This window comes from Pyxicephalus adspersus, chromosome 11 (genome assembly GCF_032062135.1).
Source record: "Pyxicephalus adspersus chromosome 11, UCB_Pads_2.0, whole genome shotgun sequence".
Lineage (NCBI taxonomy): Eukaryota > Metazoa > Chordata > Amphibia > Anura > Pyxicephalidae > Pyxicephalus > Pyxicephalus adspersus.
The window spans coordinates 13,647,465-13,662,469 of record NC_092868.1 but is presented as its reverse complement, the minus strand read 5'-3'; the positions used below and the strand labels follow the sequence as shown (position 1 = coordinate 13,662,469).

Here is a 15,005-nt window from a genome sequence, read left to right as displayed (position 1 = left end):
CGTCAGTCATCGTGATTGGATGGTGCATGTGCAGGAGTTCATTAAGTCCCGGCACCCACAAGGGAAGCACTGTGATGCCAAGCTTAAAACATTTTGACAGATAGGAGGTAATGAGGCGTGGATACTTACTGCAGAACAGACATCACCTGCTCCCTTCTGCAATAAGGACCTGCCTGATGCCAAATTACTAGAAACTTGTAATGTATAAATGCTAGAAGCTTGTCCAGTATTTACATTTTTTTTTATTGGTTTAGACATGATCTTACCAGTAATCTGAGTGGGGTAACTTAAGGCGAGGCTTGGCCAGTTTCATTTGCTGTTCCTTGATTACAAATGTCAGCACTTCCTCATCTGATAGGTGACGATATGGCTGACTTCCGAATTCAAAGAGTTCCCACATTGTAACTCCTAGAGACCTTTAAAAGAGCAAAAAGCAATATAGTGAAGCAATATGGACAACCACTGCAGCCAAGGCTTTACAGTTGATTCTTCTCTAGGAATGTGTCAATGTATACAAGTGAATTAAATGATTCAACATATAAAGCAATCCATTTGAAAAACAATGATCTACATTAGCCTTATCCATGTATACCTGTCCATTTAAATCAGGATTGTAGTGATTCAGACTGGCTTTTGCAAGTATGTTGGCACTGAAATGTAAGTGCATTGAGATGAGCTACCAGAATGTAATAGAGTACCATTTAAAATGAATGGAACTGGAACACTTCCTGTAACTTTGCTTGTTAATGTGTGTGAAGCGAGGCACTTTATTGCAATAGGTACAACAAACTAACAGGCATTCAGTAATATGTATGTAGTAATGTACCACAATGATCAAGACAGTCGGGAAGATTATATAGCATCAGTAAACTCCTTGGGTTGCTCTTTAAATATTTTGCTTCACTTCCTCACTATGGTCTCCCTAATCATTTTATTTTTTTTTAAATTGTTTCCTTGGTCCTGTTATAGTAGCTTTCCTTGCTAAGATGTCAACAACAAACTTTTGCACATTGTGACCTTGGAAGTGCACATAGCAACTATAGGAGGTCACCAGGTTCACCTTTTAGGGCTGATTCACACCTGCCGAATCTACTGTGGTGCACTTTACACGTTACCGTACTTTATGTTGGGACAGTCAATTCATTTAAATAGGCTCCCTAATGAAACACATTGGTTTGTATATATGCATTGTATTGTGGTGCAATGCATGTGCACTCAGATGATGCATTGGGATGTCATTAAAAATTATTTTCACTGCATTGCCTCATCACACTGTACCATCATGGTATCATGGTTGGTAACATGAGAGTGTGAATGGGACCTGTTGTTCTGTAGATCATATACCTAATAGCATCATGAAATGGCAATATCAAGTTTCTAGAAGTGATTTATAATTTTGTATTAAAAAAACAAAAACTTAATCTTGCCACCCAAAAATTGGAGTACAATTTGGTCACCAGTTCATCAACAAGGTATAGAACTTGAAAGATTGCAATAAAATGGACAAAGGACCAATATTGTTATTATGTATTCACCCCTAGGATCCCATGTTCAATTTGAAACCAGAGGGAAAGAGGTGTTATGTGAATAGAGTTGTTAACTGTAACTGCTCTAATATGTGAAATTTTGAGAACTGGTTCAAATTACCTACTAGATTGCATCAAAAAGGGCTGATTTTTTAATGTACAAATTATAAATGGCTACAAATGTTTAAAGGAAGAACAGTGCAGAATGCTGATCTGAAGAGTTATTTAATGATTTTTTGAGGATCAAAAAGGAATTTGAGCAAACTGAATCACACTTGATAAGTTTTTTTGCCTTCCCATATACTGTATATTGATTAGAAATAAAGATACATTTACAGCAAATCTAACCTACTGGTATCAACAGGTCCAATTGCAAATTATATATTTTGTTGAGCGCTACATGAAATGATATATAAGAGTCTTAACCTTCTGATACAACATATATTCAACACAAAAAGAAAAATCATCCATTAAAATGTGTAATCAGCAGATCTGCATGTTCAAATCTGAGTCACGGTTATTATTTTCCACTGTCTGCTATTTCAGAAAGCACGACAGTTCTAGGCCAGAGAAAATAATAAATATGCACGGTATGATGTGCCATGTTTTAAATAATGCATTACATCTGTGTAGACTGCTTGTATAAAAATAAACAGATCAGCTGCCTCTGGAGAAACACAAGAAAACAAATCTAGTACAGAATAAAGGTGATAATGAAGAGGATGCTCACCAGACATTGCTTTCCTTGCTTTGGTCTACCACAACTAAATTCCCATGAACTTCATCTAAAAGTTCCGGAGCCACCCAGCGTAATGGGATCCATAGTCGATCAGGAGTGATGTAGTAATCCTCCTATATATACCAAAATTAAATTAAAATTAAAAATGTTCAAATAGCCATATTGCATATATTAAAGCCAAACTAAATCCAAGGTTGAACATGTCAACTCTAAAAAGAAAAGCATTGTGAAGAAGCAAAGTAGTGGATGCCCTTGCTTCTTGCACATTGCACTAAAACTCATTTCCTCTTATCTCATGATTCAGTTGGTGGGAGAGTCCATTAAAAATAGGAGAAGGGAGAAAGTATGTATGCAGTTAAACATACTAAGCTAAACATATCTCTTCGGAGCTAGTCATAATCTAAAATCAAGCAAATGGTAGTATACAATCAAAATTTCATATAAAAAGATAATCTATATTTAAAGAAACAGTGAAATTTTGAAAAAATGAAGATTGCAGTTGCAATGGGACATTGATCTTTTCTTTGCAATGATCCTTCCATCCTCATATATTTTCATTACCATGGTGGCAAGAGGGCTGTCACCACAGAAGTATTATGTCCCGTAGATCTGCCTCATTTGCAAAGTAACCATGTGATTGCCATGCCAATGTTCCATGGCCAACTCTCAGTGCTCTCTCTTGTTCAGTCCCTTCCTATGATGCTTTCTATGCCCCCATGGTCCACTTGTCTTTCCATCTCCTCCAGGTCCATGATGACCAGCCACTCCTCCATCCCATTCCCTATTAATATTCATGGTTCGCTCCCACTACCTTTTCTTACAATTTTCTTCTACCCTCTTTCTATCACCAAAGTTATATTCACTCTATTTTTCCCCACAATCAATTTAAATGAGATGGTAAACCTATCCAAATAATGTCTCCAGCTAGAACAATGACTGATTTGGCAGTAATGGTCACTAGGCTATATTGTTGCATGTTTACTACCAGCTACTACCATTGGAGCAGCCACTAGTCTTGGATCTCATGCTGATGACTAATGGAGGAAAGGGAAATTAAACCACTTTACTGAAATAAATACAGTCCTCTGGTATCACATACCTTGTAATTATTGTGAGAAATACCATAGTCTCCTATTCGGACAGTCAGATCAGAGGTAAGAAGGCAGTTTCTTAGGGCAAGATCACTGCAAATACATCAAAAGGATCATTAAGTTAAAAGTACTATGATTTGCACCTGCAGACAAAAATAGAATGTGCCTACCAGAATAGAAAAACTGGAACAGAATATTCCCATAAAGGAGGATCTTCAGCGTTAAAGCAACATATAACTTTGCAGAACACAAGGTGCAAATATCATACTGCTAGACTTATGCCTGCAAAGGATTGTTCTTACAGGGTGATTATATTTTTTATAGATGTACTGCCATCACCCATGTGGTCTGGGAACACTCAGGAAAGTAGTCAGTGAAACTGTTGGGGCAAGGCTATATATTTTACAATCAGATAACATTCAGAATCAGTTATATTGGATATGATGCGTGCATTATTTAGATTTTTACTGTGCCTCTTAAGATTGGTTCTCCTTTTAAAATGAAAACTGGATAGTTTTTAATTTGAAAAAGGGTGAAGGTGGTAAAAGGGCAATCGATCATGTGACTTCATTTTTTTAAAAAATTGGCACAGTCTGTTCTATCGTATGCACAGTTGTTCGATCATCGAACTACCAGTATGTTATTACCGCGCACTACTTTTTACTAGGCCTTCCCCTATTGGTGGAACTGTCATAAGTCACTGAACTGTGTCCCTATTGGCTGCACTGTCTGTACTGCACTCCCTCCACCTTAGATAGAATTTATTTAGATAAAAAACCTGTTACCAACCAGCAATAGTATCCTAATTTTGGCACAAGAGCTGTCAGACCCTATCATCAGTGGGACTCTTCTAAAAGTAACTGCATAGTTTTTGGAGATCTGCATTACCTTTCAAAGTTCATAAAAGATAAACTCCCATCCAAGTAGGTTTTTTTTACCTACTTTGGGCTCTCTTGTACATTTCAAGGAGTTCTAAGGATGTGTTATAAGAACATTCCATACTCCTTGAGGCCTTACATGGATAAATACTTTATAACCTCATAATTTCTGCTTTTTTTATGTACAGCGATTCTTATAATAATATTTAATTTTTAATTTGTCAAAGGTTTTGAGCGTTTCACCTTTCCACCCATTTTGATAAAATATTTATCTTGTGACACATACCATTTATTCTAAAAAGCAAAAATACACAAAGGGTATACCAGTAAACACAATGGTAAAACGCTAAATAATGTGTGCTTGGTATGGAAAAAAATTAAGTGGTATACCTGTGGATATAATTATTTTTATGAAGGTGCATGAGTCCAAGTGAAATTTCGTAGGCCATTCTCTGTAAGGTTGTAAGATCACAGGTCAAAAGATCTGGTGTCATGCCATCTGCCTTCCGCTGGGCCCTTAGATACCGTTTCAGATCCCCCTGTATTGAGGAAAAGAAGGTCACTAATTTGGAAATGCGTAGTAGCAAGGAAAAAAGTTCACAAAATCTTAGCTGGGCACTGATTTATGTCATCAGAGGCCAGCAAACATGAACAGAACTTGCATGTAAAAGGTTCCTGTAATTCCTGTAATTGGGTTAAGAGCAAGCAAATTAGACAAAATAGCAATGTTTCTTGAAACAGAACTAAGCTTTAAAATAAAAATTGCTGGCATGTAGTCTTTTTCTCCATCATACACTAAGCATGTCACTTAAGCAATAATTGCTGCCCTCTTGTCTGCTGGCAAATATTCTAATAAATGTACACCGAGCCATGCATGCACAGTTCAGTGACCTTTCTTAGCATGTCTGGGAGTTACATCATCCCAGCTCGGTCTATCATGTGGCTGTAGATGCTGAATCCTGAAAAAAGATGAACAATGGTTTCTGTGCAGTGATGAAGGTCACAGGAAGACGACATAGGAATGACCTCATCACTGTTCTGCTGTTACCTCCTTGTCCAGTCATTGGGACGTGTCATCAAACAGGCTGTATTTCATAACAGCAGTGAAATCTACAGCTAAACCATGGTTTCCTGAATCAAAAGACTGGTTAAACAGAATTACAAATTAAATACAAATACAAATAAAAACAGTTTTCATCTATAAATTTACTATATGTTCATTTATCTCTTCGATTGAGATTAGATGTAACTGTCTGGGTTTACAAATGGACAATCATAAGAAACAAAGAAGATCATGCCTACACTTTGGAGAATGCAATTATTTGTATATAAAGGCTGGGGAATAAGTTATATCTGTTCTATCAGGCACTAATACATCTTTTAAAGATAAATATATTCATATACAGGTGGTCCCCGGGTTACATACAAGATAGGGACTGTAGGTTTGTTCTTAAGTTGAATTTGTATGTAAGTCAGAACAGGTACATTATTTTAATAAATGGAATTAGGACAGATGTTTGTCTCAACATATTATTAGGCAGCATGGTGTCAGTTACTGCATAAAATCCTCACTGTGAGTTAATTACAAACAAAGCGAACAAAAAAAATATTTATGGAGCCTAGACATTCATTAACTTCTGGAGCAAGCTGTGCTTTGATATGCAAAAAGAAACAACTGCTGAGTTTTGTCTTGGTAATTAAAGAGTTACAAGAGGCTGCAGAAAGACCTCACCCTCCCCAAGATCACCCACAACCTCAGCTGTGTTTAGCAAAAGATTTCTTCTGCAAGTCATAAAAACCTCCCCCTCCAAGCCTCTGTTCTGCACACAGCAAGCAGGGAAGCCCCATTCCTATCTAGGAGGCGTATGTCGGATGTCCAGGGACTACCTGTAAATATACACACTAAATTACTGAATACAAGGACTTCAGTGATTCCAAACAGAATTCACACATACTATATGAACCTGAACTCAGTAAGAAGGTGTTTCTGTCCAATGGAGAACAACTATGCTCACGTCACAAAGTATGATTTTGCTGCTTGCTGTTCTTCTGTAAACTTTCTGATTTAAAAATTTGTTTCAGACAGTTCACGGATCTCTTCTACTTTACTTATTGCTGTGAATATGTGCTTTATTCACCTCTCCTGCTGTCTCTTCTATACTCCTCCATTATTCTTCCAATTAACAGTTATCAGAAAAAGGGAGAAGCAGCTCTATATAAGAAAGCATAAAGCTCTAACAAGATTGCCATCCACACAGAAAAACAGGGCCTGAATTATTAAAGCTCTCCAAGGCTGGAGAACATAGACTATCGAGAATGAACCTGGGTGATTGGCAAACCTGGACTGTATCTGGTCAAGGATTGAAAATATTTGCCAACTAAGAGCAAATGATTTTTAAGAAAACTATCTCAGGTTTGCTGGATCACCCAGGTTCTTCTATGATAGTTTATCTACTTCAGTCTTGGAGAACAAATCAGGCCCACAGTTAAGAAAAAGCCTTGGTAAGTCAGTAATGAGGAGGGGGATCACCTGCAGGGAGTCTAAAGGCAATGCTAATTACCCTGCTCCCCGCTTGCTTTTTTGACACAGCTTAAACACATCAGGTACTTTAAAATAGTGGTATTTATCATTTTACCAAGAAGGGCAGAAGGAGAGAAATAATCAAGCGATAGTTAAAGTTTACATGTTGCCAAAATAATTCTTTTTAATTTTGGAATAAAATAGGAAGGTGTTGGAGTGAGTGTCAATCAATGGCAAATTTCTAATTGTGTAAATTTTCTGCAACAGTTGTAAAAGTTTGGATTTCTCATTACATTTTTTCAGTGATGGTGGTTAACTGGACAAATTGAGTACATATACCTAGCAAGGACAAAGTCAGTAATAGCTCCAGATATAATGACCCTAACTCACCCCTGGCCCTCCCTTTACAGGTAGTAGCTCACACTACAGAGCCCAAATCCTTGGGTGCCCTGGACAACACCAAGTATTGCACATGTGTACCCCTTTCTCTGTAAAGGAGAAGACATATTCTTACGAAAGGCAGTGTGTTCATTTTTGCCCATATAGAATATGCAGTGCATATACTGTTATTCAGATTTCTGGCTTAGTGAAAGATGGAAGTGCCTCTTGGCTCAATGTGGTATTGGCTCTTTGGTCTAGGTCAATTATTGATATGCACAGGTTGAGGTACAGCATTAGGTGTTATTACATTTTTAATTGAAGCAAAGTGAATATGAAGATTGCAGAGTGTGACTTCCAAAATGTCACTAACTTTCCAAGCAATTAGAATGTATCTATTCTTTGGACTTACCAGCTGGCAGAACTCCATTATAAGGAGGAAAGGTATGGTCTCTGTGCACAGCCCCAGACATTGTAGGATGTTTGGATGTTGAAGGCTTCTGAAAAACATTAACATATAAAAGTTTCTGTGTATAACATAAAACACTAGTTTGTTAGTTTGTTCCACGTGAAAAAAAAGACCCAGTGGACTCCTATTTGCCCAGCCTGTGATTACATATCGTGTATCTAAGGGAGGAAGAGGAGGGAGGGAAAGCCAGGCTTTTGAAGGGCAACCAGAGTTCAATAAAAAAACACAAAAATTTATTGTACCAACAACATAATTTAAAAGATTAAGAGCTGTGTCTCTATAAATGAATCCTAGGCTAACATATAACCACTAGTTTCGCCCCCCTTTTGGACGGCTGCCTGCAGCTCACCCACAAAACACAACTAAAATACTCCATACGAGAAGACAACACTTTATCTTCCCCTGCTGAATCACTGTCATTTACTTCTACTAAGACAGACAGAGATGTCATAACCATTGTACATATGAAGGTCCTGGAATAAACATTTCAAGCTTCTATCACACTGTTCACTCCACTTGGACATGTGGAAACACCAGCAGTATGTCCAAATTGATATCGGTCTCACTATCAAATCACTTACAAGTAGCAATTCGGTATCACAAGGCTCTTAATGCGGCAAAAAGCCCCAGCAATAATACTAAGTCTCCCCTTACCCCTAAGGAAGCCCGGTAAGGGCAAAACGCGTCGGGTTGGGACACCTTACCACCATCGCTAACCTAGAATGATACTAAACGATATTGCTATTTTTTGAGGATTCATTTATAGAGACACAGCTCTTAATAATGTAAATTATGTTGTTGGAACAATAAAATTTTGTGTTTTTAAATTTACCTCTGGTTGCCCTTCAAAAGCCTGGCTTTCCCTCCCTCCTCTTCTTTTCTTCCTCACACTGATACACGATATAACATAAAACAATATGAAAATATTTCTTGGCTTATACTCTTACAGATAGCCAAAAAGCTGTTGGTTTCAGTTAAGTTAAACTGACCTGGGATCTAAATTGCACATTGGTCAAGGAACCCCTAGCAACTTCTGGTTTCACAGAACCCTGGTTGAGAGACACTGGTTTGAACTGATATGTTCTATTTGTTTCGTTTCACTGTTTCTATACACTGTTCTTGTATGATTTCTTTCTGTCTGTTGCTGGGTGGAAAGCCCCAGGGCAATTATCTTACTGGTATGTTTTTGACTGTATAACTAGAGTACAAAGTGAAAACCCACATAAACCCATAACACAAAACAACATACGAAATACAAAATAGTTTTTCTGGTACAAACTAAAATTCATTAGTGATTACCACTAAAGTAATCTGCTAACCATGGTACAGAACAATGGCACTACTTGACCCACAGATGTCAATACACTTGTGTGCTTTATTTATATGATTTACATTTGCAGGCGTATCCAGTAATGTATTATGCCCAAAATGATGAATCCAAATAAATCAAATTTAAGTAAAGTTATTACTGATTAGTTGCTATTCTTTGCAATTCCTTAATAAAAAAAAACTGGTATAGTATTATTCTGTGTCACAGAAAAGGTTAGCAAATGCAGTTGTAAGTTGCAAATCAAACAATTCCCATTATTACATAAAGTTAATAATATTTTTCCTATTCTTTCAACATTTCTATCTCCTCCTGAGTAAAACAAGTCTGCCAAGAAAATATCTAGGTCACTCTTCCATTATGGGTTAGAACACCGCTGATTAGTGTTTTAGTTTTTGCACGGATTGAATATGATTTTATGAGAACACCAATGGACCTTAATTTGGCACAACTACATTTTTGAAGGTTTTAGAATAATTTACTGTTAAAGTATCCCCATCATCTATCACTTTGTCTACCTGTATAAGTGAACACAAAACATTTAGAGCAGTTGATGGAGGACACAAGCCCTTAATCAAGGCTATACATTCTACTTCATGTTATTTGCTGAAATAGGTTCGAATTGCACAATAATATACTACATGCCAAGGAGAAATAAAAAAGTAAATAACTTATAAAACAGTAATCTTGACAATAAAACTACTTTTTGCCTATGTTTTATTTACATATTTTAAGACCATGCAGAAAGAATGCCCTTGACTTAAATTTCCTATTGGGGCTAACATTACATAGCTTTTTTGTGGACTTTTTGGATATTTGCCTTTCAATTGTATTTTACCAAACTATTCAACAGCCCCCACTGTCTACTTTTCAACAGTAAGGATTTATTGGCCTATAGTCTAAAATAAGTGCAATGAGGGCTAAATAGTCTCTAATAAAACATTCAGAATGAAACACACACGGGGCATCTCTGAAATTGAGAAGTTAATAATTGGTTACGTTTTGTATTATGTTTGATGTTGGCACTATTATTGGTTCCTCCATTACAGCCAATGGACTAGAGCTTGGCTTCTCACTACTAATTAGGGTGACAGTAATGTGCTATAATCTGCTGGAATGGTGCACAGTCCCCTTTTCTTTTCTTTGTGACTGAGCCAGGAAGCAACACCACTATTTTGCTGTACATGTAAGGATTGTGCCAGTACGTAGGTGGGGGGAACTACATTTCAAACTTGCCTATATTTAGGATCTACACAATCTTTTTTTTGTCTTGTGAGATGGTTAACTCTTCATGAAATCATGAAAGGCTACTCCCCTTCACCTACAAAGGCAGATGGTTGGTAAGTTCATAAGACTAAGCATACTTCATAACCATATAATATTTTAGTGGGAAAATAAAGAAAATGCAGATTGAAAATGTAAGGTGCTGGGTCATCTATTTAGTTTTACTATGCAGAAAGTAGTCTGTTCCTAAAAGGACAACAGGTTTGGTTAGGTGAGTCTTCTACACTAATAAATATAGTGTCCAGGGATATGAACAACATAAACTGTGTTAAAATACCATACATACAGAGAAGGCATAAGGGCATAATACATGATATAATAAAATGTTGTGTATATAAATAAAAGCCCCAAAAGAATAGAAAATATATATATACACCCACAAATTAGAAAATGTGCATACATACATATATGTATACATATTTGCACACATACATCCATGTACATAAAATTACAAAGTGTCTGTGGTATATAAAAATGAGTAAAAGCTAATATGAACAGAAATGACAAATGTTACAAATGCCAAAGTAAAGCCAGACTCAATGGAAGGTGACCGTAGTCTTTGGCTACCCACGTAAATTATTCTGGATTACTTTTATTTTAGTGGAAATATACAAAACATTTATTGAATATATTGTCATGTGTTATTTTTCATTTTTTATAGCAATTTTACTTTGTATACATGAATCCTTAAAATAAACCTGTCACAAACCTGGGCAAGTTAATGCAAATTAAATAATGCATAAGTAGAAAACCACTTTTCAATAAATTACAATTTTTTTTTTAGAAATGTAGGCAATATATATATATATCTTCTATTTTGCCTTCCAATGATCCTTATTAATCAAAACTAATAGGGAGGCATAGAAGCTGAAAAGGTTGAGGTCTGAATTAGCATGTCTTTAATTTAATACTTAATTTTAGGAAACATCAACCCAATACAAAGCATGCTTTATTACTGTTAATATTGAACTGATAAACATAATAATCTGATTAGCAACTAATCTAATCATTATTTACACTGACATTATATAAGGCCATAGGTATTTTCATATTACATTTCTGTTTTTTTCTTTATTATTAACTCATGCTTTTGCTGGGCTACAAGCACCATAGTGATAAAACTTCAGAATGACAATCCAAGTCTTTTTGGTGCTGATTTTTCTAGGAGCATGCTCTTTGTACCAGAAACCTGCTTTGACCTCAGTCCAATAAAGCAAGGTTGAGATAGGATCAGAATGGCTTTTCAGATTATACCAATGTAAGATACAGGTGGATTTGGGCTGTTCTGGTTCTAGCTATTTGCTACCGAACTACTAAATTAAAGACATATTATTAACTATGTGTCCTCATTATGATTAGTGTTATTAATCATACACTTAGGCCTAATAGGCTTTTCAAAATCATGCAGTTACAATTACACCAAAATAATTTATATACACGTGTATATATAAATATATATATATATTTTGACTTTGGCAATTAGGGCAGAGCAAACTATAAAAGGCAAATAAACATCATACAAAGCTTTGGAATGTAACATAAAATACTTCAATACTTCTTCAAAATCAAAATCGAGCAAATGAAAAATTTGAATTTTTCTTGCAGCACATTTTCATTGTGGCATTTGTAAGTTGACTGCTTTATCGCCTACACACAGGAGTAGTGAAGTAGTGAAGCTAAACATGTTCATTGGGGGAAGTAAGGTAAATTATCACATTGCAAAGAATTGTTCACTTAACTCTGTGATAATGGCAAAAATTCACTTTACAAAGAATACTTATCCAAAGGCAAGAAAATGAAAAAAAAGCAATTTTCTTGGACTGGACTAAATGGTTGTAATTGTCAAAGCGTCACTAGAGCTTACGTTCCTTTAGTAAATCAACCTCTCTAGGCCATTACCCTCTAACATATTTAGAACACATGGTTGAGGAATAGCTGTTGCATTGAAATTTTTTGTTGTATATTTTTTAAGTTACAGACATCAGGGAATAGCTGGCCTTACCTTTTTTTATAGGGAGGTTTTGAATAGTACAGTAAAATTAAGTTTTTTTTTAGTGTTTTACAAAATTGGGCACTTGGTCGCTTCAATAAATACCTTACAGTACCCTAAGGTATATTTAACTACTTTTTTGGATCTAGGAGAGGATGGATGAAAACCCAATCACATTGATATTTGATGTGTGTGACTTCTGTTCATCTTCTGTCACTTCCTGTCCAGCTATTTGTTTGGCACTGATGTTGGAGGGGGGGTAAATTTCCCAGTCCTTTAACTTTATAACAGTCCTTTATAATAAAAGAAGATATGTAATATATAAAGAAATGCAATATTTAGGTAAATAAATAGTTGGAGATTGAACTAGTACTAGAAATACAAAACAAACTAACAGTATAGAAGAGTTTTAGCCAAGTTTTGACACAAAAAATGCTGTTAGTTTTCACTCCACTACCCTGTGCCCTGTGGCTTTTCTGTGGAGACTGCACAGAACCTGTTTTTGTAAAGCTCTTCAAGGCTGGAGAGGGTACACTTTCATCAGTGAAGCTAGGCAATCCAGAAAACCTGGAATGGATCTGGTCCATGATTTAAAATATTTGTTACCAAGTAGCAACTGACTTTTAGGAATCCATATTAAGTTTGCTGTATCACCCTTTGGAGAGTTTTAATAAGGTAGGCCTTTGCTCCCATCTCGTTAGTTTCTGGTCCCTACTTCTGCCACTCGAAACAAGTGGAGGTAGCAGGCTCTAAGGAAAGCTGCTTGATGGGCTGCGTCCTGTTTGAGGCTGCACCCCTCGGATGTTTACTGTGCTGTAGCTGCCCAAAAGCAGCATGTTGGAAATCCAGAGCACAAACAACATAGACAACAGCAGCATTGACACCTGGGGCAACCCGGTAGTTGGTTGCTTTCTCCTGTTGTTGGTAAGGTTTCCCAGCAAATAGTAGAGAAGGGACCCAATCCTAGGTGATATATGTTTACCTTTTTGCATAATCTTTGTGACTGTCTCACTATCCTTCACAAATTGATAAATATCTGTAGATTTGAAGGAGAGGGGGTTGGCAGCCATTATTAATTGACAGAAGAAACCAGTGGGACCTAGCTTATTGGGGTCTTGGTGCCTACCAGTTCAGTATCGTATGAGGCCTTGGAGTGGAACAAAAAAAAGGAAATTGCAGAAGACCAGTATCTGTGAGTACTCTGTTTGGGTCTGCTTTATCCAAACTGAAATGAGATAAGAGTCCAGATATCCGTGAAGGTGAACTGAAGCTGAGAAATAGCACCTCAGTGACGTATTGAGGAAATGGGGGATTCACTGGAGTTCAACCTACATCATGGTATGTAATCTCCTCATTCCTCCAGATCGCAAGCTGTCTTTTCTGGACATCCTGCACCCTAACCCTCTCTCCTAACTATATTGAACTGAAACAAGGCTGGGCCTGTGTGTTTGTACCCCACCAGGGAAGAAAACCCCATGAAAATTCAGCTGCTCCCATGGCAGTGAGTGCTACAATAACCTGAATTACATTAAAACAGAAATGATAGGGGTAACTAAGGGAAGGTATATAAAGTACCCTAATAAAGAATGGAATTCCACTTTAATACAACGTGCCTGATTTTTGTAAGATTTTGCATGTTTTTATACAAATACAGAGTTTGTTTCTTTATGAACACATTCATGTTTAGACAACATGGTGTATATACAGCATAATGGCGGTTTTTCACATTTCTCAGTAGTGTAAACATTACCCGTAAGTATTGTAAGACCTGACTAGCTGCTGAGTGTCCTTGTATGAAGCACATGCTTTGATTATCTTTAACAGCTGTTAGCCAAAGCTTTTTTTCTATCACGAGGTCATACATAATTTCTTTACATTGTAAGTCAGTTGATAAAGCATTTTATATAACCTTCTTTACACGGAAGAAGTATGAGGAACTTGGATGAGGAAAGGTAATTCTAAAACTAACTTAAAGAGCCTGATCTACGAATGAAGAAGTATGTGTTCTTAAAGAACCAGCATTGCACATTTACCAGCTAACAGCAATGAACGGTACCAAAAAATGTAGCTATAATAAACTTAAAGGATGAATAGCTCCACAGTGCCAACAACTACAGATTTCTATAAGGGCTTATTGTAATAATGCCTTATTTATAACATGTAAATATTTGATTTCCATAGCCTAACCATACTTTTACTTTATAAAACAAACTAAATGTTAATACAAATTAAACATATCCAGATTGTTAATATTTAGTACTGTAAAACATAAATTACCTATAAGGCTGGGCTTCTGACAAGAACTTTCGCTGCTCCAATGGGCTGGCATTTACTCTGAGTTCTTTAACTACCACTTGTGCGGGTGTGTAATCTGAGAATATTTCTCCCAATATTACCTGTCACAAAAACAAAAAGTTGTTGACTTTAAATACAACATGAATCTATTTGTTGCTTATTGTTTTCTTTATCGATATCTGTCACACATTTAAACATTATAAAAGCAGATGCCCACTATTAACTTTACACAGTCTGAGTTTTCTGATTGGATTACTGCCAGAAGGGGAGCAGTACTTCTGTGGGGGGGGGGGGGGTACCAGGAGGGCCCTAGCTTTTGTTAGTTCGGAAGGGCCCTAGCTTTTACAAGTATTAAAACAGTACTACAGTTAGGTCTCAGGAAAACAAAGGCTGTTTTGGTAAAGCTAACTGACATTAATAGACTTACATTAATGCTAGTGACAATACATGACATTTTTGATTTTGGCTACACTTTAAAGATGAAAAAAGGCTGATAGTTTTGCTTTC

General features: G+C 36.4%; 1 protein-coding gene across 3 annotated transcripts in view; it reads right to left on the bottom strand.

Moving 5' to 3' along the window:
* The window catches only part of LMTK3 (lemur tyrosine kinase 3), a 54,928-nt gene that overhangs the window by 16,532 nt on the left and 23,391 nt on the right, over positions 1-15,005 (bottom strand). For 2 of the 3 annotated variants that reach the window (XM_072425797.1, XM_072425798.1), the window contains exons 6-11: positions 14,481-14,599; positions 7,546-7,633; positions 4,625-4,773; positions 3,365-3,449; positions 2,257-2,378; positions 267-416 (exon numbers count right to left, since the gene is read on the bottom strand). In XM_072425797.1, the coding sequence (XP_072281898.1) occupies positions 267-416; positions 2,257-2,378; positions 3,365-3,449; positions 4,625-4,773; positions 7,546-7,633; positions 14,481-14,599 (713 nt within the window). The remainder of the gene's footprint in view (positions 1-266; positions 417-2,256; positions 2,379-3,364; positions 3,450-4,624; positions 4,774-7,545; positions 7,634-14,480; positions 14,600-15,005) is intronic. The other variant, XM_072425799.1, reaches the window with a different exon arrangement.